This window comes from Pelodiscus sinensis, chromosome 23, assembly GCF_049634645.1.
Source record: "Pelodiscus sinensis isolate JC-2024 chromosome 23, ASM4963464v1, whole genome shotgun sequence".
Lineage (NCBI taxonomy): Eukaryota > Metazoa > Chordata > Testudines > Trionychidae > Pelodiscus > Pelodiscus sinensis.
Window position 1 is genome coordinate 1,917,855 of NC_134733.1, and position 26,023 is coordinate 1,943,877.

The 26,023-nt window shown below is 48.5% G+C and overlaps 2 protein-coding genes across 2 annotated transcripts in view; one reads left to right on the forward strand and one right to left on the reverse strand.

The window, feature by feature from the left end:
* Positions 1–6,278: 6,278 nt before the first annotated feature.
* LOC112545885 (kelch-like protein 6) lies at positions 6,279–7,983 on the reverse strand. Its single transcript, XM_075906829.1, is given in 3 exon segments — positions 6,279–7,533; positions 7,535–7,792; positions 7,916–7,983. Coding segments are annotated over 3 exon segments (1,500 nt in total). The 3' UTR covers positions 6,279–6,359.
* Positions 7,984–12,663: 4,680 nt separating this feature from the next.
* Positions 12,664–26,023, forward strand: part of LOC102461162 (uncharacterized) — a 37,046-nt gene continuing 23,686 nt past the window's right edge. The window contains exons 1-2 of the mRNA XM_025184963.2: positions 12,664–12,781; positions 15,435–15,585. Coding sequence (XP_025040748.1) covers positions 15,522–15,585 — 64 coding nt within the window. The 5' untranslated portion in view covers positions 12,664–12,781; positions 15,435–15,521. The remainder of the gene's footprint in view (positions 12,782–15,434; positions 15,586–26,023) is intronic.

A 26,023-nucleotide genomic window follows, 5' to 3' on the forward strand; every position in this document is an offset into this window, starting at 1 on the left:
CTAACGATGTTTATGAACCTGCACCCACAGCATTGGGATTCGTATTTACCCCACTTTTTGTTTGCATACAAGGAGGTGCCCCAGGAATCCTCAGGGTTCTCCCCATTTGAGCTACTGTACGGAGACCCCTGGAGTTGCTAATTGATGAGTGGGAGGAGAAGGCATCTCCTGATGGGGAATCAGTGGTGGAGTACATACTAGCTTTTCGAGATAAGCTCACTGAGTTCATGGGCCTGGCTAGGGAGAACGTAGGCAGAGCCAAAGGAAGCAAAAGGTCCAATCTGACTGCACTGCACGGGCATGTGCCTACACCATCAGGGAAAAACTCATCTCCATGCGGAAGAACAAGCTGCAAAGCTGTCAAGCAGTTAAATGAGGTGAACTATGTAGTGAAACATTCCAACCAGCTTGATAGCCACTGGGTGTACCATGTCAACGGGGTGAAACCACACTGGGACAGGGCGCTGGCTGTATGCAGGCACTGGGAGTGGCAGTGAGATGACCCTTTGGTAGATCTGTTCCTTAGGACTGGAGCTGACTCCTTGTTGGAATCTGTTTCCCTCTCTGGTCAGCTAACACCTGCCCAAGAGACAAAGATCAGTGAGGTGCTGTGTTCCCACCAGCAACTGTTCTCCAACAAGTCCAGTGTCATAACCATGAGGGATGGCCAACAGCCTGGGGGTTAAGGGGTTAACTATGTCCCCGTACCTAGCCAGGTAGCGGTCAGCCAATAGAAAAGCAGATAAGGATTTCAAACTGACACAAAGGTGTCACGTTACCGAATTTGAGGGAAGCAGCTAGATCACTGCTGCACCCTTAGGTGGGGGAGTTGGCCCCAAAAATGGTATAAAAGGGGGCCATGTGGGGTATTGAATAGAAGTTCACTGTCTGCTAATCCTATGTACGCTGTTCATGTGATTGTATAATGTCTGTGGGTATGTCTACACTACCACCCTAGTTCGAACTAGGGTGGTAATGTAGGCAACCGGAGTTGCAAATGAAGCCTGGGATTTGAATTTCCCGGGCTTCATTTGCATAAAGCTGGGCGCCGCCATTTTTAAATGTCCGCTAGTGCGGACTCTGTGCCGCGCGACTACACGTGGCACGGACTAGGTAGTTCGGACTAGGCTTCCTCGTTTCACGAGGAGTAACAGTAGTTCGGACTAGGAAGCCTAGTCTGAACTACCTAGTCCGTGCACGGAGTCCACACTAGCGGACATTTAAAAATGGCGGCGCCCGGCTTTATGCAAATGAAGCCCGGGAAATTCAAATCCTGGGCTTCATTTGCAACTCCGGTTGCCTACATTACCACCCTAGATCGAACTTGGGTGGTAGTGTAGACATACCCTGTGTGTGTAGTTAGGAGTCTGTAATCTGTGTGGATACTGAATATTTCTCTGCATGTGGTTGAGCATTAGGCAGAGCCCGGCCTATGGACATGCTAATCAGAGAGGCCCTGTGGGACAATGGCACTCAATGGGCCAAGGACACACCTAAAGAATGAGTGGTGACTCATACCTAAGGGCTACCAGCAGGGAACACAGGAATAGGCCGTGGGCCAGGTGACCTGCGATAGCCAAGAAGAAACCAAGAAGGAGGAATAAATAGGCCATGTGGCAGACTCCATCTTGGTCTTCAGCTCAGCACTTCATCCCAGAGGCAGCAGTGCAGGGATTGAAAAGCCAGAAAGAACTGTGGACCCATCCTGATCCTAGGATGCGCAACAAGGACTTTTAAGCCAGCAGCTGTAACATCTCCGCTAGAGCCTGCATCGAGGACTGGGAGATTCGATGCATGTAATGTACTATTCCTTTAACAACCTTACTCTCAGGCTTTTCTTTCTTGTGGTAATAAACCTTTAGTTGTTAGATGCTAAAGGATTGGCTCAGCGTGATTTGTGGGTAAGGTCCAGAGGGTAAATTGACCAGGGATCTGTGGCTGGTTTCTTGGAACCGGACAGAACTTGTTTGGGGTAGGTGGTGTTAGGCCCTAAAGAATTGGGCCTAGTGCAGTTATGCTAAGACACATAAGAACATAAGAACGGCCGTACTGGGTCAGACCAAAGGTCCATCTAGCCCAGTATCCTGTCTACCGACAGTGGCCAGCACCAGGTACCCCAGAGAGGGTTGACCGAAGACAATGATCAAGCGATTTGTCTCCTGCCATCCCTCTCCAGCCTCTGACAAACAGAGGCCAAGGACACCATTTTATCCCCTGGCTAATAGCCTTTTATGGACCTAACCTCCATGAATTTATCCAGCTTCTCTTTAAACTCTATTATAGTCCTAGCCTTCACCGCCTCCTCTGGCAAGGAGTTCCACAGGTTGACAACACGCTGTGTGAAGAAGAACTTCCTTTTATTAGTTTTAAACCTGCTACCCATTAATCTTTCTTTGACAGATCAAGGAAAGAGGTTAACAAAGGTTTCTGGGTAGTCCCTGAGCAGAACTAGAGACATGGTTCAAGCAAGGGGCGCTCCCTACATACTTGCTTGAGTTGCAGAAGTAAAATAAGTGAAAGGCTGCATTCCTATACCGGTAGTGATGGGAACAGCTAGTTTGAGAACTGATAAAGTAACTCCCTGTTTCTGTTCTCACCCTGATCTTAACGAACTGTCTCTGCCCTTTGTTTGTTTTAACTCCCTGTCTCCTTGTTGTTTGGTACTTGCCTTCTGGGCTGATAAGAAAGCTGTTGACGCATTATGAATTGCTTAAGACCATGAAGAATACGCATTAACACTAGAAACTTCTAACTAATTAAGGGGGGGCTGAGATGCTTGGGCAAATGTTTTATGACGCAACGGAACTGTCTATATAAACTTACTTGTTACTGAAATCGTGGCTGGTTCACTTGGGAGATGGGCTGCTCTCTATTGTAGTGCGCACTGTCCAATAAAGAGCTTGTGATTGGATCTTGCTGGTGTTGCCTGTCTCTTTGTGGTCAGACAAAGAACAGAAGCCATACGGGTACGGAGGGATAGCTCAGTGGTTTGAGCATTGGCCTGCTAAACCCAGGGTTGTGAGTTCAATCCTTGTGGAGTCCATTTGGGGCAAAAATTTGTCTGGGATGGTACTTGGTCCTGCTATGAAGGCAGGGGACTGGACTCGATGACCTTTCAAGGTCCCTTCCAGTTCTAGGAGATAGGCAATCTCCATTAACTTTTCTTTTCTTTTCAAGCTCTTTGGAGAAAAGAGCTTGGGGTGCCCAGGTTGGTTTCAAGTGTCCACCCCGTTTGTGGGTTCAAAAGCACTTGATGGTGGCAGCAGATTCCCCAAAATCCAGGTATTAGGATTTGGGGAGGGGTGGAGTTTTTGAACCAAAGCCTGTAGAGATCAGGTTTTGGGGCTGCTTTTGTGGGCCCCCACTTCTGCATTCATCGTGCCAGAGTGGGGAATTAGCCTTGACACCCAGTCTCACTAACATGGCTGGCCACCAAATAGAGATGGGCACCCTCCACCTCTGTGAGATGCTATTCACAGCTATGGGGAGCACGGCCCAGAGCTTTGAAAGAGAGGTCCAGGACATGTTGGCTCTAAGGGTGATCGAACCATCCTCCAGCCTGTGGGCTTATCCCGTGGTGTCGATCCCTGTAGTGGGGTGCAGTGGCCACCCACTGACCCCGAGGGGAGGAGCCCCTCCCTGAGCCCTGGTGGGCAGCACCTGGCCCTACAACCCACCTGACCAGAAGCCAGGAGACGGGGCCAGGGATATAAAAGGCCGGCCAGAGAGGCCAGTCAAGCCCCAGGGACCAAAGAAGCCAGAAGCCTCCCCGGTGCACCCAAACGAGGCTCTGGACCCTGGGGAACCAAGGACTGGCCAGGGCCGCCAGGCCCATTACTGGACATCTGTCTGGAGACAACTGTCTGCTTACCTGGCCGCAGGTTCCTGAATGACAGTGCCCAGCGGACCAGCACTGGACCAGGTACAGCCCGAGGGGGAGAAAGGAGAGAGACCGGGGGTAGCCGACCCCCGCTTGGCTGAGCTAGAACCAGGTCAGCGTGTTGCAGAACGGATCCCCGCTGACTCAGCAGCAGACCACTCATCTGCTGCTAGGGCCCTTGGCTTGGAGGCAGTGGAGGAGGTGGGCCTGCGTCCCCCCCGTCACCTCACTCGTGGGTGGCAGTCTCCCCCCTCCGCTGTTCCCGAGCAGCAGCCTGCATCTGCCAGAGCCCCGCCGGAGCAAGGGGACCTGGCTGGGGTTGTTCTGAACAGGACTTGAATTGTTTGATTTCCTGCCGCCCCACCCTGAACCAGGGCCTGGGCTTGCAAACTGTTTCCTGCTACCTGCCCTGAACCAGGGACGGGGCATTGAACTAACTGTTTGATTGCTTGCTGCCCCGCCCTGAATTAGGGTCAGGCCTCAGGACAGTCTTGGGGGTCCTGAACGAGGCCCAGCGCTTAAAGACTTTTGTTACAGACTTGGTGTGGGTCTGAGGGCTACCCTCGGTCCGGCAGCCCAGCTGATTCCCCACAAGCACTGAGCGGGGTACAGGGGGCGGAGCGGCTGCCCACTGACCCCGGGGGAGGAGCGCCTCCCTGAGCCTCACCGAAAAGGAAGGGTCAATCCAGTTCTGTGTGGATTAGCTGAAGTTCAAAGCCATCGCCCTGTTGGATGCCTACCCCACGCGTAGCCCTGACAAGCTCCTAGACAAGTTGCGGGGAGCTCACTACCTCACTCTTATGGACCTCGCCTATTGGCAAGTGCCTTTGGATCCAGAAGCCAGGCTGAGCCCCTTTAGGTCCTGCCTTTCAGCCTCAAGGGGCACCTGTCACCTTCCAGCACCCGGTGGATTAGCTCTGCAGGTGACGGAAAGTTTTGCCCTCACTTACATGGATGATATTCGTGTCCTTAGACAGACTTGGGAGGACCATGTGCTGATGGTCAGTTAAGTGCTGGACCAGCTTCAGGGCTGGGCTGATTATACAAGCTGGAAAACGTAAGGTGAGGATGGCAGAGATATCTTACTCAGGCCATTGCAGCAGATGGATCACAGAAGACTCCTTGGGGCTGCTTCCCAAGGTGCCACTGACACTCACCTTCTTGCTCTCTGGGGCTTCTCAGCACCCTGTCCTGCTGGACCAGATCTCCTGGTCTCCCCCAGCCACAGCACAAAGCTGAGATCACTGCCCCCTCCTCCCCCAAAGGGCAATGCAGACTCTGAATCACTTCAGCTCTGAGAAGAATGCACACCAAATGGGATCAGAACCCCAATTAAGTCATTCAGGCAGGCCCCCTTTAACAATGAAAGGAGGGTGTACACACTGATTGCTTCCTCCCAGGTAGTAATTATTTACACTGAGCTTGATAGTAAATAAAAGTAATTGTATTAAATACAAACAATGGGATTTAAGTGGTTAGAACATAAGAACGTAAGAACGGCCATACTGGGTCAGACCAAATCCATCTAGCCCAATAGCCTGTCTGCCGACAGTGGCCAATACCAGATGCCCCAGAGCGAGGGATCACAACAGGTAATCCTCATGTCATCCACCTCCAGACAGAGGCCAGGGACACCATTCCTACCCACCCTTGCTAATAGCCATTGATGCACCTAACCTCCATGAATCTAGCTAGCTCTTTTTTGAACCCCGTTACTGTTCTAGCCTTTACCGCATCTTCTGGCAAGGAGTTCCACAGGTTGACTGTGCACTGAGTGAAGAAAAACTTCCTTTTGGTTGTTTTAAACCTGCTGCCTATTAATTTTATTTGGTGACCCCCAGTTCTTATATTGTGGAAATAAGTAAATAACTTTTCCTTATTCACTTTCTCCATTCCAGTCACAATTTTATAGACCTCTATCATATCCCCCCTTAGTGTCCTCTTTCCGAAGCTGAAAAGTCCAATCTTTTTAATCTCTCCTCATATGGGACCCATTCCAAATCCCGCATCATTTTTGTTACCCTTTTCTGAAACTTTTCCAATGCCAATATATCTTTTTTGAGATGAGGAGACCACATCCAAACGCAGTGTTCAAGATGTGGGCATCCTATTGTTGTATACAGAGGCAATAAGTTATTTTTGTCTTATTCTCTATCCCTTTTTTAATGACTCCTAACATTCTATCTGCTTTTTTGACTGCCACTGCTCACTAAGTGGATGTTTTCAGAGAACTATCCACGACTCCAAGATCTCTCTCTTGAGTAGTTGTAGCCAAAGTAGTCCCCATCATATTATATATATATTTAGTATTGTGTTTGACAATGTTCACTACTCTATATTTATCAGAGTTTTTTGCAAGTATCAGTTGTGTTAGGCTGTGTAATTGTTTGGTCTCAACTCTTTAATCAAAGTTTATTTGTGTCTTGTTCCGTTATTTACCTTTATTCAAACCCAACTAAAAAGAAACATTAAGAGGCAGCTATTTCCCAGCAACCGCTATTAGGGCTACTGATGTCTTTTCAAAAAGAGAAAGAATCTCTTTTTTGGGTCTCTTCAGCGTTGTACAACCAAAGCCACTGGCACCTTCATAAGAGACAGGGATATCTTCTGGGCATTTGCTCCACCTGGGCTCACCAGGTTCCCAATAATAAATTGTTTTATAACATTGAGTTAAATTTTCCCCACCCAACACATAGATCCTCTTTTTCCACGGGACCACAGCGGCGCTAGCAATTCCCTTTGGCCGTTTTGGAACAATCACCTCCTCATTCACTTTGCCATCCTCAGTGATAAAGAAACACTTCCTAGTGCAGTGACGGTTTTCGGGTATGAGACCACCCTCGAGCCAGTCTCTGGTTCTCTTTTCAGTATAGCCCCCTATAACGTATAGCCCAGTGGTCATGGAAACTGCACCTGCTGAAAAGAACCCATTGTCAAGAGACACCTGAGTCCATGTGTTGGAGCTTATGTCATAGATCAGAAGCCCTCTATGAAATTGCCAAAAACCAGTCAGCCCTGTGGCTCCTCCTAGTAAGTATAGTTTCTTCTTGAGCACTGTGGAGGCAGAACGGCTCAGCACAAAAGGCATCCTGGAGATGGGAGTCCACACCTGTTCTGCTATGTCAAAGCATTCTGCAGAATTGAGAAATTCATGAAATACACACCAGCCTCCCAAAGCATACAGCCGCTGATTACAGATTACAAATCCATGAGTAGCACGGGGCACCGACATTGAAGGAAGCTCTGTCCACTGGCCTTTAAAAGAGTTGAACTCATACAATGCATCTAAATGTGAATTCCTGCATATGCCTCCGGATACATAGAGCTTGTCTACGAGCGCCACGCAGGCTGGATGTGTCAAATGTTTCAAGCCTGGAAACGTTTCCCACTTTTCTACATGGGGATCATAACAGCCCATCAGAAAATCATTCTCCAACTCTTGGTCCTCCCACATCTGTGAATCTACACATGCTATCAGTTCATCATACATGCCCTCTCTGAATCCCCCACTCTCATGCAACCTCTCTTCACTGTCAAGCTTCTTCCAGTGAAGCTGAACATCTCCAAGTCGTTCTGAATCCAACTGCACCTCCACAAGCTCTCTGTCTGTCAGGAGGGGAAGCCAGACATGTCTCATCAGCTCATTGATGAGCTGTGGTGGGTTGAAACCGTAACCAGCGTCGCACAGCCTTGTAGACTTCTAACTCAGAAGCAACTCCAAGACCATTTGAAGACAGGATAGTGATTAAAGTGCTGAGGTCCAGACTCAGAAAGTCATCATCCTCACAGAACCTTCCAAAGTTTAGGATGATGACCCGCACGGTGGCGTGAAGCATAGCTTGGTGGTTGTAAGCCTGAGCGAGTCTGTAAAGCCCAATGCAGTTCTGCATAGAAATCTTCTTCAGAAGAAACCTGGGAGAAACAAAGGAAATAAACTGATCACTTGCGATGCATTAGTGGGTGTCGCAATCCCATGACAGGTCCTCAGAAGGGTTTAACACCCATAGACAGATGCACCAAAGAACAGACCTCTACCACTTGAATTTAAAGAAGAGGATAGATGGACCAATTGCTGAAGTTCTCCAGTCATGACACAAGGACATGAAGTTATAGAGAATTCACAGTTTAAACCTACAAGTTTCCAATCCACCATGCCGCAAAGGAAGGTGAAAACACCAGGATGTCTGCCAGTCTGACCCAGAGGAAAAAATCCTTCGCAACCCCAGAGATAGTGATCAGTTAGGCCCTGAGCATGACTATCAGTATCAGGTGTTACCCTCTATGTAAGCTAGTCGCTTGAGGGGGGCCACAGGACAACAATTTACAAGCAAATGATACAAGAAAAACTTCTCCAGAGTTTGACATCCCAATGTTAGGGTAGCAGCCTCGCTTTTATGGCTATTCAGTCGTAACTGTGGAGTGAATGGATTACAGGCAAAATGTTCCAGCTCAAAAGTACAAACATGCACAGACCCCCTCAAAAAACCTCCTCTCATCAAACCTCTGCCTCAGCTAGATCTCATTTGGGAGGTGCCTGGGGTGTCTTCATGGTGTATTCAACTCTTGCCTGCTAAGATTGCATCCATTTTTAAGACCAGAAAGGGTAAGTGTGATTACCTGTGCCGGGTGTCCCAAGATGTCCCAAAGGACCATCGGCAAGCCCCTCACTTATTCACAGTGTCAGCTTCACTTTATAAAAAAGTAGATGTTTGGATTATGAAGACACATTTCAAAACATGACCCAGGCAGGTGGGAACCACCACTGGCTGTTAATTATTGTGCTGGTAATGCTACTTTACTGTCAGTATCGTTACTGAATTTCCTGCTTATGAAAGCATTTAAGAAAGGAGAAAAATCAGATGATGAAGATCTGCACAATCTGTCCTAAAAAACTGCTCATTAGGATGTCATACATGACCCCGGGGAGCAGGGACAAGGCAACGAATAACCTTTTACACATTTTAATATACAATTTTATTTCATTTCAATAAAATTCCTACCTAGGTCTGAGATGCAGTGAGGTGTGATGGTTTCAGTGTCCCACAGGGGACAGGTGGGATCTAGTTTTCCAACATGTCTATGTTACTGGGAACATCAACACTACAGCCATTGTGAGGAGTAAGAGGAGTTGATGCAAGCATTTCTCCCAGCGATCTCCGGCAGTGAGGTTGGTCCTTGAGCTCCACTTAAGGTACATTGACTACAGTGTTACTAGCAAAGGCGCACTAGTAAGCTAAATTTGATGTGGGGCAGACTAGATGGTAAATGCCTTTGTCCCAGAAGGTGGTCCGACCTGGAAAAGATATATTGAATACAACAGATGACAGTATAAACCCAGAAGACAACACTGTACAAAGAAAACCAACCCCTCACCCTCTGAGATAATAGGAGATAGCACAGTTAACAAGAGAACATAAACTATACTCAGTCTGTCTAGGATGGAGGTGACAGCCGAGGCTCAGGACCTGCTACCCGTTGGCTGCTTGACAACCTCAAGGGAGGAACACTGAGGAGTCCAAAGGTGTTGCTCTGTCGATGGTGTGACAGCACGTGAGTAGCACACACCCGATGGAAATGTTTAGTCCTTGGCTCTGGGGTTAAGGGCTTTCCCCACAGTAATCGGAGTGGGACTAGGTGGTATGCTTGGTTCGGTGGTGCAGGTAGCTGGAGCCCACAACACTGGGCTATCGCCACAGTGGTAAACTGAAGCACCCTGTAAGCAGCTGGATGGTGGTCGGTTCCAGAGTAGGTCCCGGCCTTCACCACGGTCCTTGGGAACAGCAGGCTGCCGATGAACAGGAACCAGCAAACCGAAGGAACCGAACGAACCCGAACTCTTCAGGGGCCTGAGTTTATAAAGGTCCCAAGGCGGGAAAGCAGCAAGAGCGTCTCTAGTGCACAAGGTGTGGTGTTGAGTGCAAACTAGCGTTCCTGGAGCAGACTTTAGTGCCGTGTGCAGAGCAATAGTGCTGTGTGCACAGCCATGTGCTGTGTGCAGGCAATGGTTTTGGCGGCAAAAAGATCTCTCAGTCCTTTGGGTTCCATTTTGATTTCTGTGCGGAATCCAAGACTCCATTTTGATTTCAGTGTCCTTATGATTATAAATGTCCTTGATCTTAATATACTAAGTTACTGTCAACAACAGTTATGTTATTTACATCACTGGAATTCCCCCATAGTTGTAGGCCTGCCCTAAGGCCCCATGTCTACTTGCTTGAAGGCTGAAGCTGCAGTGGTTGATCTTCTGGCGTTCAATTCAGTTAAAGACGATCAACTGGTTATCTAAGGTGTTTGTACACAAATGTGAGAAGCCTGGGAAACAAACAGGAAGAATTAGAAGCCCTGGTCCAATCAAAGAACTATGATTTGACTGAAATAAAGGAGAGTGGTGGGATGACTTGCATGACTGGAGCGCTGTCATGGAAGGGTATAGACTGTTCAGGAAGATCAGACAGGGGAGAAAAGGAGGAGGAGTTGCATTGTATGTAAAAGAGCAGTATGTTTGCTCGGAGCTCCAGTATTTAGAGGGAGAAAAGCCTGTTGAGAGTCTGTGAGTTAAGTTTAGAGGTGGAAGAAACAGGGGTGATATTGTGGTCGGTGTCTGCTACAGACCACCAGATCACGTGGATGAGGTAGAAGAGGCTTTCTTCGGACAACAGAGAGAAGCTTCCAGATCTCAGGCCCTGGTTCTCATGGGGGACTTTAATCACCCTGGGTATGTCTACACTACAAAGTTAATTCGAAATAACAGCCGTTATTTCGCATTAACTTCAATAGCGTCTATACATGCAAACCGCTATTTCGAATTAAATTCGAATTATTTCGAATTTTGTAAACCTCATTCTATGAGGAGTAACGCCAAATTCGAAATAGTTATTTCGAATTAAGTGCTGTGTAGACATTTATTTTGAAACAGGGGGCCTCCAGCCCTCCCCAGGAAGCCCTGGTGGCCACTCTGGGCACAACCAGGAAAACTTGTCTGCTCTCTCCCCAGCCCCGGAGCCCTTAAAGGGACAGACTCTGGCCACAGTGCCTGTGTCAGTTGCAAGCCTGCCAGCACACAGCCAGCAGACCATGCACCTGGCACAGGATGAGCCAGCCACCCGCTGCCACCCAGCCCTCCATCGCTCCCCAGGACCAGGCGGCAGCTCCCAGGAGCCTGCCAGGGGCTGCAAAAGGCGGGCGCCTTCCTGGCCTAGTGCAGAGATCGTGGACCTCATTGAGGTTTTGGGGGACACCTCCAATTTCCACGATCTCCGCACTAAGCGCAGGAATTCGGCCGTCTACAGCCGCGTGGCTGCCAGCCTGGCCACCAGAGGCCACATGCGCAGCCAGGAGCAGGTGCGGACTAACATTGAAGAGCTGCAGCAGACCTATGCCAGGGGCTCCCAACCAGGGGCTGACCCTGATGCCTGCCCGCACTACGAGACCCTGGACCACATCCTGGGCAGTCATTGATCCCGTGGCAGAGGGCCCTGCCCCGACACAGGGGAAGAGGAGAAAGAGGAGGAGGACGCTAGCCAGGAGCCTGCAGGGAGCGTGCCCTGCACCCAGGACCCTGGACCATCCCCTGACATGCTGTGCGGAAAACCCCTTTGTTTCCTTAGACAGGCCATGTGTGAGTCATACGCTTCTGTCTTTGTCGGTGACACTGACTTCCTTCCAGTGCTGGAGCAGAGAAGTTCTTTTTCTGCAGCTTACCTGACTGGATGTTGTGATAGCCACAAAAGGCCCTGCCCTGCCATGAGAGAGATGAAACGAGCCTTTGCAGTGTTTCATTGACAGGGCTCTGGACAAAACCGGTCTATAGCACACTAAGGTTCCCCATGCTCTAGCGGGTACAAAAGGTGAGCTGGCACCTGGCAATCGATCCCAGCGCCCCTATGTTTAGTATCTGCGGGTATGTCTACACTACCCTCCTAGTTCGAACTAGGGGGGGTAATGTAGGCATACCGCACTTGCAAATGAAACCCGGGATTTGAATTTCCCGGGCTTCATTTGCATAAACTGGGCGCTGCCATTTTTAAATCCCTTCTCGTTCGAACCCCGTGCCGCGTGGCTACACGGGGCACGAACTAGGTAGTTCAGATTAGGCTTCCACGAGGCGTACAGCTAGTTCGGATAGGAAGCCTAATCCGAACTAGCTAGCCCGTGCCACGTGTAGCCGCGGGCACGGAGTCCGAACTAGCCGGCATTTAAAAATGGCGCCGGCCGGCTGCATGCAAATGAAGCCTGGGAAATTCAAATCCCGGGCTTCATTTGCAACTCCGTATGACTACATTACCCCCCCCCTAGTTTGAACGAGGGGGGTAGTGTAGTCATACCCTGAGTGAAACATTAGGGTGAGTTGCAAAGGCAGGTTCTTGAGTGCAGGTCTTTGAAACAAGGTGGGATCGGTCCACGTGCCCAGTAAGCAGGGCTATCCAGCTGAATCCTGCACTGGACTGGACATTGTGAGCCTGAATCCCAGCCAGGATGCAAACGGCCAGGCAACGCTTCCACTTCCCAACTGTGGAGGGGAAAGAAACACCTGGCAGAGGGGTTTAAATCTGGAGGGAGGCCAGGGCCCTGCTTTACCCACTTTCACAAGTAGGGTTTGCTTTTCACCTGCTTTCTCTTCCCATCATAAACCTCCCTTATGCCCTCCCACCCGCCTGCCCCTTTCTCAGGCAGACACATAATCCCAGTCTCACGAATCACAACATGGTATGCAAAATAGACTGTGACTCATCTCCCAGTCTGACCAATTGGGAAACAGCATTCAGGTCAAGTGGACATAGTAACATCTTCACCCCATGGCTGTTGAAGCCCATGGGTCCCCATTGTTGTTCATTGTAAAGACAGGAAAAGCCCAGAGACAGCAGAAGGAGGAGGAGCAGTCAGGTGAAAACACACAATGTGGTGAGCGAACATGGTCCGATTGTCCATGGATGACTGGGGTTACGAATGGGGGGAAGAGGCATTTCCCACGATGAACTGGGTTGATAAGAAGAATCTTTGGTGTGACTCAAAATCCTAGGTCAGTGTATAAGAAGAGCTTCCTTAAAGGGGACACCCATGGCTTCTCCCAAAAACCATTTAATAACTGAGACACCAGCCTGCCCATCTTCCAAAACTGGATCAGACCAGGCAGAACAATTTCCTGTTCCTATGGTAACATATTCTTTCGTTAGGGTCACATTTTCAAAAGTGAGTAGACAGCAGCACTTCTGAAAACCTGTCCCTCAGATCCTATTTCTCATAAGAACATAAGCACGGCCATCGTGGGTCAGACCAATGGTCCATACAGCCCAGTGCCCTGTCTGCCCATAGTGGCCAATGCCAGATGCTCCGGAGGGAGGGATCACAACAGATGATCCTCACGTGATTCCTCTTCTGTCATGAATGGACCTAACCTCCATGAATCTAGCTCTTTTTGAACCTTGTTAAAGTCCTAATCTTCATCACATCCTCTGGCAAGGAGTTCCACAGGTTCACTGTGTGCTGAGTGAAGAAAAACGTCTTTTTTATTTATTTTAAATCGGCTGCCTATTAACTTCTTTTGGTGACCCCTAGTTCTCCTATTGTGGAAATAAGTAAATAACTTTTCCTTATTCATGTTTTCCACACCAGTCATGATTTTATAGACTTCTAGCATATCCCTCCCCTCCCCCGCTTAGTCTCTTTATTTCTAAGATGAAAAGCCCAAGTTTTTTTAATCTCTCTTCATATGCGACCTGGTCCAATCCCCTAATAATTTTTGTTGCCCTTTTCTGAACCTTTTCCAATGCCAATATATCTTTTTTTGAGATGAAGCGATCACATCTATATGCAGTATTCCAGATGTTCGCATACCATGGTTTTATATAGAGGCAATAAGATATTCTCCATCTTATTCTCTATCCCTTTTTTTAATGATTCCTAACATTCTGTTTGCTTTTCTGACTGCTGCTGCTCACTGCATGAATGTTTTCAGAGAACTATCCACAATGAGTCCAAGATCTCTCACTTGAGTAGTTGTAACTAAGGGTATGTCTACACTACCCCCCTAGTTCGAACTAGCGGGGTAATGTAGTCATACGGAGTTGCAAATGAAGCCCGGGATTTGAATTTCCCGGGCTTCATTTGCATGAAGCCGGCTGGCGCCATTTTTAAATGCCGGCTAGTTCGGACTCCGTGGAACGAGGCGTACAGCTAGTTCGGATTAGGAAGCCTAATCCGGACTAGCTAGTCCGTGCCGCGTGTAGCCGCGCAGCACGGAGTCCGAACTAGCCGGCATTTAAAAATGGCGCCAGCCGGCTTCATGCAAATGAAGCCCGGGAAATTCAAATCCCAGGCTTCATTTGCAACTCCGTATGACTACATTACTCCCCCGAGTTCGAACTAGGGGGGTAGTGTAGACATACCCTAAATTAGTCCCCATCATATTGTATGTATAGTTGGGATTATTTTTCCAATGTGCACTACTTTACATTTACCAACACTAAATTTCATTTGCCATTTTGTTACCCAGTCACTTAGTTTGGTGAGACCTTTCTGAAGCTCCTGGAGCAAGAGCCACGCTCCCTTGCCTTGGAATAGGCCTGGTGGAGCTCCTTCACTTTCATCCGGATCTGCTCCTGGGTCCAGATGTGGCCCTTTGTGGCCAGGCTATTGGCCTTGTGGCCATAGATATCAGCGTTGCACCGTCTCCTGCGGAGACCCTGGAGGTTTTCCTCCTTGCCCCACACCTCAATGAGGACCAGGACGGTGCGCACCTCTTGGAGTGCCTGGCCGTCTCCTGGGAGCCATCAGAGTGCTTCCTGGGAGCGGTGGAGGGATTTTCAGGGGCTTGAAGGTCACTTGTGATGGCCCAAGGGCTGGCTGTGGCAGCAGCAGTGTGGCTGGATGCTGTCAGGGCCGGCTTCCTGCCACAAGCCTTTTCCCCTGAAGCTGCAGCTTTAAGGGCTGCAGGGGAAGGGGAACTATAGAGTCCTGAGGGGTGTGGACGGAGTGGCCAGCAGGGCACCGGTGGGATTTCCTGGAGGCCCCTTATTTCGAAATAACTCCAGCTGCCGCATCCACACGCGCCCTCTTCTGAACCAGCTGTTTCAAAATGGGCATAATTCCTCGTGGAATGAGGGTCACAGATTTCAGAAGGAGCCGTCCATTATTTCAACGTTATTTTGAAATAGCAGACTTGCTGTGTAGACGCTCTCTGCTATTTCGAACAAACTGTGCTGTGTAGACGCATCCTCGCTTAGGCAGCTAGGGAGCCTCCTCCCTGCCGCACCTGCAGGAAGAACTGGGGCCATTAGAGACACTGGCTCATTTGCGCATCAGCAGCCGTCACTTGGCTGCAGGAGAAGTGGGGGACACTGAGGTTGTCACTGCCTCAGGACATAAGGGAATCTTTATGAGGTTACCTGCTCAACTACCATAGACAGGAGGCTAGAAAATATTGATCTCAGGGGTGTGCTTGATGGATTGGGAGCTATTGGGGTACTCATGAGACATCACTGCAGAAACAGAACTGCAGAGACAGGAGATTAAAAGAGATGCAGCCTGTGATCAGCTTACTAATCTATTCCTTTAGCTGGGCTGGCCTGTTATAGGCCCTGTGGCCCTGCCACGTTATCCAGGAATCCAAGGACATCTCAGAAGTGAGCTGATCAATTCCCAAATGGGTGGGAACGAGGATGTTTCAGAAGAGGCACCTAAACCACTGGGACACTATATTCGAGAAGGTAGGTGTAACAATCTTTACATTTGGGACTTCTGAGATCACTTCCAGCCCTATGACTTTATTCTATGAATGGGTCCTGTCTGTGCAATAGTCTGAGGATGCTGCATTGGTCTTGTCATGGTCACCAAAGAGCATGACTGAGCTAAAAACTATTTGTGTTAGTCTGAATCTGCATAAACAATGAGCAGTCCGATGGCACCTTATAGACTTAGGGTATGTCTACACTAGCCCCCTAGTTCGAACTAGGGAGGCTAATGCAGGCATTTGAACTTGCAAATGAAGCCCAGGATTCAAATATCCCAGGCTTTATTTGCGTGTTCCCGTCTGGTCACCATTTTTAAATCCAACTAGTCTGAACTAACTGCCCGCGGCTATATGCAGCAGTCAAACATTAATTCGAACTAAGTCCTCATTCCACAATTTAAAAATGGCAACCAGACGGGAACATGCAAATAAAACCTGGGATATTTAAATTCTGGGCTTCATTTGCAAATTCAAATGCCTATATTAGCCTCCCTACTTCGAACGAGGGGGCTAGTGTAGACATATCTTAACAGACATATTGGAGCATAAGTTTTGTGGGCAAAGACCCACTTTGTCAGATGCATGTAGTGGAAATTCCAGAGGCAGGTATAAATCTACAGGCACATGAAAAGAAAGGAGTACTAATCAAGAAGAAGACCAGAGATAACGAGGTCAATTCAGTCAGGGAAGGTGAGGCCTACTTCTAGCAGCTGATGTGGAGGTGTGAACACCAAGAGAGGAGAAACTGCTTTTGTAGCTGGCTAGCCATTCACAGTCTTTGTTTAATCCTAAACAGATAGTGTCAAATTTGCAAATGAATTGTAGCTCTGCAGTTTCTCTTTGAAGTCTGTTTTCGAAGGTTTTTTTGTTGCAGGATGGCTCCTTTTAAACCTGCTAGGGCTCGTCTACACTGGCCCCTTTTCCGGAAGGGGCATGTAAATTTCACCTATCGTAGTAGGGAAATCCGCGGGGGATTTAAATATCCCCCGCGGCATTTAAATAAAAATGTCCGCCGCTTTTTTCCGGCTTTTAAAAAAGCCGGAAAAGAGCGTCTACACTGGCCCCGATCCTCCGGAAAAAGCGCCCTTTTCCGGAGGCTCTTATTCCTACTTTGAAGTAGGAATAAGAGCCTCCGGAAAAGGGCGCTTTTTCCGGAGGATCGGGGCCAGTGTAGACGCTCTTTGAAGTAGGAATAAGAGCCTCCGGAAAAGGGCGCTTTTTCCGGAGGATCGGGGCCAGTGTAGACGCTCTTTTCCGGCTTTTTTAAAAGCCGGAAAAAAGCGGCGGACATTTTTATTTAAATGCCGCGGGGGATATTTAAATCCCCCGCGGATTTCCCTACTACGATAGGTGAAATTTACATGCCCCTTCCGGAAAAGGGGCCAGTGTAGACGTAGCCCTACTGTGTGTCCAGGGAGATTGAAATGTTTTGTATGTTACATTACTGATATCTGATTTGTGTCCGTTTATTCTTTTATGTAGGGACTGTCCAGTTTGGCCAATGTAGATGGCAGAGGGGCATTGCTGGCACATGATGGCGTATATTACATTGGTAGATGTGCAGGCGAATGAGCCCGTGGTGGTGTGGCTGATCTGGTTAGGTCCTGTGATGGTGTCACTGGTGTAGATATGTGGGCAGAGTTGGCACTGAGGTTTGTTGCAGGGATTGGTTCCTGAATTAGCGTTACCTTGATGTTGTGTACAGTTGCTGGTGTGAATTTGCTTCAGGTTGATGGGCTGTCTGTGTGCGAGGACTGGCCTGCCTCCCAAGGTCTGTGAGAGTGGGGGATCATTGTCCAGGATGGGTTGTAGATCACTGATGATGCATTGGAGAGGTTTTAGCTGGGGACTCTAAGGGTGTGTCTCGACTACATGCCTCCATTGATGGAGCCATGTAGATTAGGCTGATTGGCAAAGGGAAATGAAGCCGCAATTTAAATGATCGTGGCTTCATTTAAATTTACATGGCTGCCGCACTGAGCCAACAAACAGCTGATCAGCTGTTTGTCCGCTCAGCGCGCTAGTCTGGACGCTCCCCTGCCGACATCAAAGCCCTTTGTCGGCAGCCCCGTTATTCCTCGTGGGATGAGGTTTACCGGGGCTGCCGACAAAGGGCTTTGATGTCGACAGGGGAGCGTGCAGACTAGCGCACTGAGCGGACAAACAGCTGATCAGCTGTTTGTCGGCTCAGCGCAGCAGCCATGTAAATTTAAATGAAGCATTGATTATTTAAATCACCGCTTCATTTCCCTTTTTCGAATACACAAATCTACATGCCTCCGTCGATGGAGGCCTGTAGTGTAGACGTACCCCAAGTGATGGCCAGTGGTGTTCTGTTATTTTCTTTGTTGGGCCTTTCTTGTAGCAGGAAGCTTCTGGGTACACATCTGGCTCTGTCAATCTATTTCCCCACATCCCCTGGTCCAGATGATGAAGATGTAATCAATGTAGCATAAGTATAGGAGAGCGCTAGTGGACGAGTCAGCCATAACAATGTTGGCATATTGTGGGGCCATGCGGGTGCCCATAGCGGTGCCATTGGTTTGAAGGTATAAATTGTCCCTGCCATGGGAGCGATCACAGATGACCCCTCGGGAGGGCCTCCAGGGATGCTGACATGGCCGCTGCCACTTGCCTTTCTGCTCTCTGGGGCTCCTCACCACCTGGTCCTGCTGGCCCAGCCCCCTGGATCTCCCCCAGACAAGGCCCTGCCCCCACCGAAAAGCAGCACAGACACTGACCCGCTTCAGGTCCAAGGAGAATGCAGTTCAGGGCCCAGCCTCCTGGATCCCACTCCCCAGATGGGATCAGACCCCAAAGAATTAGGTACGGGTAAGCCACCTGTAACAATGACAGGGGGATGTGCACACTGGTTGCCTCCCCCAGGTAACAATTCTTTACAATTGGTTTGATAGAAAATAAAAATGGTTTTATTACATGGAAGCCGTAGGGTTTAAGTGGAAATAAGTGAGGACAGGTTGAGCAAAGTAGGTTACAAATCAGAAGAAACAAAAACACTTGGCTAATTCTCCACTGAAACCTCCGCACAAACTCTTCAAACTCACTGTGACGGGGTATTAGAACCCTGCACGACTCCAGGGCGGGACCCAGGAGAGGGTGGCAGAAGGGCGATCCCTCCTGTCCCCAAGCCCCGAGAAAAGCCGGTGATGAAGATGGAGCTAGGGAGCGGCGGCCCATCCGCCGGTCGCACATGCGCCTTGGGCACCAGAGAGGAAGATGCCAGCGCATGCTCAGGAGCGCGCGGCCCCGCGAGTGACTGCGGGGGCGGGGAAGACGGCGGGAGGCAAGACGCTGGCGCCTGCGCAGAAGGGGGGCGGGACATTCAAAAGGAAGGAAGGATGGTGCAAGAGGGGGGAGGAGGAAGAGGGGGAGGAAGGCCGGAGAGGAGGGGAGCTGGAAGCCGGTTAGAGGCATTGCTGGAGGTAAGACAGGATGAGCGGGGGTGAGGAAGTAGCCCAGGGCGGGCGGCTGGAGCCCCAGTTGCGGGCTGACGTATTACACTGGTTAGCCCCGTCAGCCAGGTGGGGGGTGGACAGGCAGGACACTCTCACCTTAGGGCCCTGGGCTGGGGCTTGGAGAGAGGGCGGGCCCAGGCCCCCCCTCACACTCCACTCGGGGTAACAAGATAAAGCAGAGTCATGACGGTCTTAATCAAGGAATCGCTGTCTGGCATTCTGTGTAAAAGAGAAAGGAAAGGGGGGCAGGCCCCCAAAAACAGAGGGGGATTTAATTGCACCCCTTCACACTCACCCTAAAACCTCTTTTCAAGCTGCCCCTCCAAACCAGGGCTGTCTCCCCACACTGGGGTCTCCGGCCCCTTCCTTCAAGGGCAGCCCAGTGAAAAGACCCAGGCCTCTGCTTCCCTATTCTTTTTGTTAAAGAATCGAGGCCCCTCCCTACCAACCACTGCTCAGACTTAAGGGATAGTTTAACGGTTGCTCATCAAGACTTTGAAGATAACACCCTCCATGTCTCCCATTCACACACTTGAAACCCCCACTCCATGGGTATGTCTAGACTCCATGCCTCTGCCAACCAAGGCATGTAAATTAGACACACCGACATAGTCAATGAAGCAGGGATTTAAATATCCCCTGCTTCATTAGAATAAAAATCGTTGCTGCATTGTGCCAGCTCAGCTGTTTGTTGGCACGAAGCAGCAGTCAAGACAGGGATCAGCCGGCAAGGAAAGCCTTTGCCGACCAATCCCTTATGCCATGTTAGGAGGGAGTCCCCAACCACCACCACCCGTCTTCTTTTGGGGGTGGTGGTCAGGGAACCCCCATTCATAGAATCATAGAATAATAGGACTGGAAGGGACCTCAAGAGGTCATCGAGTCCAGCCCCCCGCCCCCAAGGCAGGACCAAGCTCCGTCTACACCATCCCTGACAGATGTCTATCCAACCTGTTCTTAAATATCTCCAGAGAGGGAGATTCCACCACCTCCCTTGGCAATTTATTCCAATATTTGACCACCCTGACAGTTAGGAATTTTTTCCTAATGTCCAATCTAAACCTCCCCTGCTGCACTTTAAGCCCATTACTCCTTGTCCTGTCCTCAGAAACCAAGAGGAACACATTTTCTCCTTCCTCCTTGTGACACTCTTTTAGATATTTGAAAACCGCTATCATGTCCCCCCTTAATCTTCTTTTTTCCAAACTAAACAAGCCCAGTTCATGAAGCCTGGCTTCATAGGTCATGTTCTCTAAACCTTTAATCATTCTTGTCGCTCTTCTCTGTACCCTTTCCAATTTCTCCACATCTTTCTTGAAATGTGGCGCCCAGAACTGGACACAGTACTCCAGCTGAGGCCTAACTAGTGCAGAGTAGAGCGGCAGAATGACTTCACGAGTTTTGCTTACAACACACCTGTTGATACAACCTAGAATCATATTTGCTTTTTTTGCAACAGCATCACACTGTTGACTCATATTCAACTTGTGGTCCACTATGACCCCTAGATCCCTTTCCGCCATGCTCCTTCCTAGACAGTCGCTTCCCATCTTGTATGTATGGAACTGATTGTTCCTTCCTAAGTGGAACACTTTGCATTTCTCTTTATTAAACCTCATCCTGTTTACCTCTGACCATTTCTCTAACTTGCTAAGGTCATTTTGAATTATGTCCCTATCCTCCAAAGAAGTCGCAACCCCACCCAGTTTGGTATCATCTGCAAACTTAATAAGCGTACTCTCTATCCCAATATCTACATCATTGATGAAGATATTGAACAGTACGGGTCCCAAAACAGACCCTTGCGGAACTCCACTTGTTATCCCTTTCCAGCAGGATTTAGCACCATTAACAACAACTCTCTGACTACGGTTATCCAGCCAATTATGCACCCACCTTATCGTGGCCCTATCTAAGTTATATTTGCCTAGTTTATCAATAAGAATATAATGCGAGACCGTATCAAATGCCTTACTAAAGTCTAGGTATATGACATCCACCGCTTCTCCCTTATCCACAAGGCTCATTATCCTATCAAAGAAAGCTATCAGAGTAGTTTGGCATGACTTGTTCTTCACAAACCCATGCTGGCTATTCCCTATCACTTTATTACCTTCCAAGTGTTTGCATATGATTTCCTTAATTACCTGCTCCATTATCTTCCCTGGGACAGACATTAAACTGACCGGTCTGTAGTTTCCTGGGTTGTTCTTATTCCCCTTTTTATAGATGGGCACAATATTTGCCCTTTTCCAGTCTTCTGGAATCTCCCCTGTCTGTCATGATTTTTCAAAAATCATAGCTAAAGGCTCAGATACCTCCTCTATCAGCTCCTTGAGTATCCTGGGATGCATTTCATCAGGACCTGGTGACTTGCTGGCATCTAACTTTCCTAAGTGATTTTTAACTTGTTCTTTGTGTATCCTATCTTCTAAACTTACACTCTCTCTGCTTGTATTCACTACGTTAGGCACACCTCCAGACTTCTCGGTGAAGACCGAAACAAAGAAGTCATTGAGCATCTCTGCCATTTCCAAGTTTCCTGTTACTGCTTCTCCCTCCTCACTAAGCAGTGGGCCTACCCTGTCCTTGGTCTTCCTCTTGCTTTTAATGTATTTATAAAAGGTCTTCTTGTTTCCCTTTATGCCTGTAGCTAGTTTGATCTCATTTTGTGCCTTTGCCTTTCTAATCTTGCCCCTGCATTCCCGTGTTGCTTGCCTATATTCATCCTTTGTTATTTGTCCTAGTTTCCATTTTTTATATGATTCCTTTTTTATTTTGAGATCATGCAAGATCTCCCTGTTAAGCCAAGCTGGTCTTTTGCCATATTTTCTATCTTTCCTACACAGCGGAATTGTTTGCTTTTGGGCCCTTAACAACGTCCCTTTGAAATACTTCCAACTCTCCTCAGTTGTTTTTCCCTTCAGTCTTGCTTCCCATGGGACCTTACCTACAAGTTCTCTGAGCTTATCAAAATCTGCCTTCCTGAAATCCATTACCTCAATTGTGCTGGTCTCCCTTCTACCTTTCCTTAAGATCATGAACTCTATTATTTCATGATCAGTGTCCCCCATACTGTCTTCCACTTTCAAGTTCTCAACTAGTTCCTCCCTATTTGTTAAAACCAAATACAGAACAGCTTCTCCTCTGGTAGCTTTTTCAACCTTCTGAAACAGAAAGTTGTCTCCAATGCAGTCCAGAAACTTATTGGATAGCCTGTGCCCCGCTGTGTTAGTTTCCCAACATATGTCTGGATAGTTGAAGTCCCCCATCACCATCAAATCTTGGGCCTTGGATAGTTTTGTTAATTGTTTAAAAAAGGCCTCATCCACCTCTTCCATCTGGCGAGGTGGCCTGTAGTAGACTCCTAGCATGACATCACCCTCATTTTTTACCCCTTTTAGCTTAACCCAGAGACTCTCTACACAGCTATCTCCTACGTTCATCTCCACTTCAGTCCAAGTGTGTACATTTTTAATATACAAGGCAACCCCTCCTCCCTTTTTTCCCTGTCTGTCCTTCCTGAGCAAGCCGTACCCTTCCATACCAACATTCCAATTGTGCGTCCCATCCCACCAGGTTTCTGTAATACCAATGATATCATAGTTGTATTTATTGGTTAGCAATTCCAGTTCTTCCTGTTTATTACCCATACTTCTCGCATTTGTATATAGGCATCTAAGATACTGATTTGATCTTGCCTCCCTGTTGTGCCCTGACCCTCCTTTCTCCTTGCCATTATAGGCCGTAGTCCCCCCCATTCCTAGGACTATGCATCCCATGCCTTCTGGTAGATGGTGTTCCCTTCTGATTTCTTCCCTGAGAGGTCCCTGTCAAAGCAGTCTTCACCGCAGTGCCTGTGGAGAAAGCCTAAAAGCGGTTACAGGAATGAAGAGTTGGCCTTCTTCTTCGAGAGGTTACATGCTGCCAGTTCTCTTCCTTGTCCTGTACTGCCCTGACTGGCTCTTCAGCCTGCCGTGCCTGCAGGATTAAATGCTGCCTTCTATCGAGGAATAGCGATAGAGATGCAGCCGTGTTAGTCTGGTCTAGCTGAAACAAAAGACAGATGTAGCACTGTGTAGCACTTTAAATACTAACAAGATGGTTTATTAGGTGATGAGCTTTCGTGGGCCAGACCCACTTCCTCAGATCAATACGTGGAAGAAAATCAGCACAACCATATATACCAAAGTGATACAATCAAAAAAATGAACACATGTGAAATTGACAAATCAAATATTAGAACAGAGCAGGGGTGAGGGGGGAAGGTTAGTATCTGTGAGGTAATGACATAGGGGTGATAATTGGGGTAGCTATCTTTGTAATGGGTGAGATAATTAGAGTCTTTATTTAAACCCATACATAAAATGTCAAATTTAAGCATGAATGACAGTTCTGAAGCTTCTCATTGAAATCTGGAGTTAAAGTGTCTTTGAAGCAATATGCATGTTTTAACGTCATTGAGGGAATGTATCACTTTGGTATACAGGCAGTCCCCGGGTTACATACAAGATAGGGACTGTAGGTTTGTTCTTAAGTTGAATTTGTATGTAAGTCGGAACTGGTACATATTGTAGGGGAAACTCTAGCCAAACATTTCTCCAGAGCTCAGTTTTATTCTCCCACACCTCACTTCCCTCAGTCCTTTATTCTCAAGCTGAGGTGTCTGCTGAGAAAAGCCGCTCTGCGTCTCCCTGGTCTGCTGGGGGGAAGCAGATAGTGCGGGGTTGCCTCACCCCGTTTGTAAGTAGGGATCCGATGTAAGTCGGATCCATGTAACCCAGGGACTGCCTGTATATGGTTGTGCCGATTTTCTTCCACATATTGATCTGAGGAAGTGGGTCTGGCCCACAAAAGCTCATCACCTAATAAACCATCTTGTTAGTCTGTAAAGTGCTACATAGCACTTAGTCTTCTATCGAGGAAGTCTTCATCCTCTCTGATGGAACGTAGGGTCGATACTTGGGCCTCAAGTCCTGTAATTTTTTCTTCCAAAATGGTGACCAGCTTGCACTTAGTGCAGATGAAATCCCTTCTTTCGTCTGGAGGAAGACAAACATGGCACATGCTGTGCAGATAACAACAGCAGACCTATCACCATCCATACCTGCCTTCCTTTGGAGAAATGCCTCAGATGTTCTTAAATGTCTACTTGAAGGGCAGGAGTGTAGTGAAAAGATTGTAAAGAATGGCAAGTGTCTCTCATCCCCTTCCAATCTCCCTGTTAGCAGCTCCTGTTCGCAAGCTCCCTGGTTGCTGACTCACTCCTTTATAAAGCCCTGGAGTGCCTGATAGCCCCTCCCCCATTTAAGGCTCCACCAATGAGTAGAGGCTTCATGATTTCAAACCCTGATTAGAAGCTCACAGCTTCCACCTGTCCATGAGTCCATTTCATAAAGCATGCGGAGGGGAGGGCAGTCCGTCACACCTTCCCCCTGAAATTACTGCAGAGGATTGGACAGTGTCCAGTGCGAAGGCCGTGTATCCAGCAGTCCACTGGGGCTTTGGCTGCACAACCATCCAGTGCCCCCAAACCTTGTGCTGTCACTTCTGGCAGTTCTTCCAAAGTTGTGGGTTCCTGTCCTCCGATGATCCAAAACACATCAGGCTACGTCTACACTGGCACCCTTTTCCGGAAATGCTTAAAACTGAAAGTTTTCCGTTATAAGTATTTCCAGAAAAGGCGTGTCTACATTGGCAGGATGCTTTTCAGGAAAAGCACTAATTCCGGAAAAGCGTCCGTGCCAATGTAGATGCGCTTTTCCGCAAAAAAGCTCCAATCGTCATTTTCGCGATCAGGGCTTTTTTGCGGAAAACACTACTGTGCTGTTTACACTGGCCCTTTTCTGGAACAGTTTTCTGGAAAAGGACTTTTGCCCGAATGGGAGCAACATAGTTTTTCCGGAAAAACACTGACAATTTTACATTAGATCGTCAGTGCTTTTCCGGAAATTCAAGGGGCCAGTGTAGACAGCTGGCAAGTTATTCTGGAAAAGTGGCTGATTTTCCAGAATAAGTGGCCAGTGTAGACACAGCCATGGGGGTATAGCAGGTGCGCGACTACGGGGGGCCCTGGCCCCAGGCACGTGGCTATGGGGGGCGCCGGCCCCAGGTGTGCGGCCACGCGGCGCATAGGGTTGCTGGCCCCAGGCACGTGGCTCATAGGGGTGTGGCATATGCGCGGCCCTGCCCCTGGGTGCACGAGTGTCCCTGCCCTCTGGTGCCTGGCAGGCCTGGCAGGCGAACAGCCACATCCCATGGTGCCCGGCAGCTTCAAAAAGCGCCTGCTTTTGCGGAAAAACTTGCCAGTCTAGATGCACTCTATCAGTTTAGGATTAAACAAAGACTGTGAATGGCTAGCCAACTACAAAAGCAGTTCCTCCTCTCTTGGTGTTCACACCTCCACATCAGCTGCTAGTAGTAGGCCTCATCCTCCCTGACTAAATTGACATCATTATCTCTGGCCTTCCTCATGATTGGTACTCCTTTCTTTTCATGTGCCTGTATATTTATACCTGCCTCTGCAATTTTCTCTACATGCATCTGACAAAGTGGGACTTTGCCCACAAAAGCTTGTGCTCCAATAAATCTACTTTCAGGTTTTATTCATCCCTTTAGCTTTGCTCAGTACATGTGGTGGGAGTGAGAGACACTGATGAGGCATCACTGGAGACTGTTTATCGTCAGCTGTTTATCCTCAGAATGAGACAGCCTTGGGTTGAAGTGCAAAGTTCTCACCCGCAGCCTGTTTTGTGTTGCCCTGCCCCAGACTTGGAGGGAGCCTGCACAGAAGAAAGAAGGAAGTGTGGACCCCATGGTGCGTTCAGTCCTTAGCCTCTTGGCTGAGGTGCCAACAAGGGTCCCAGCAGTAAGTGGATCCCTTTCATTCTGTGTAATAGGTGCTCGTCTGAGACCATTGTACATAGGCCGCCAAAGAGC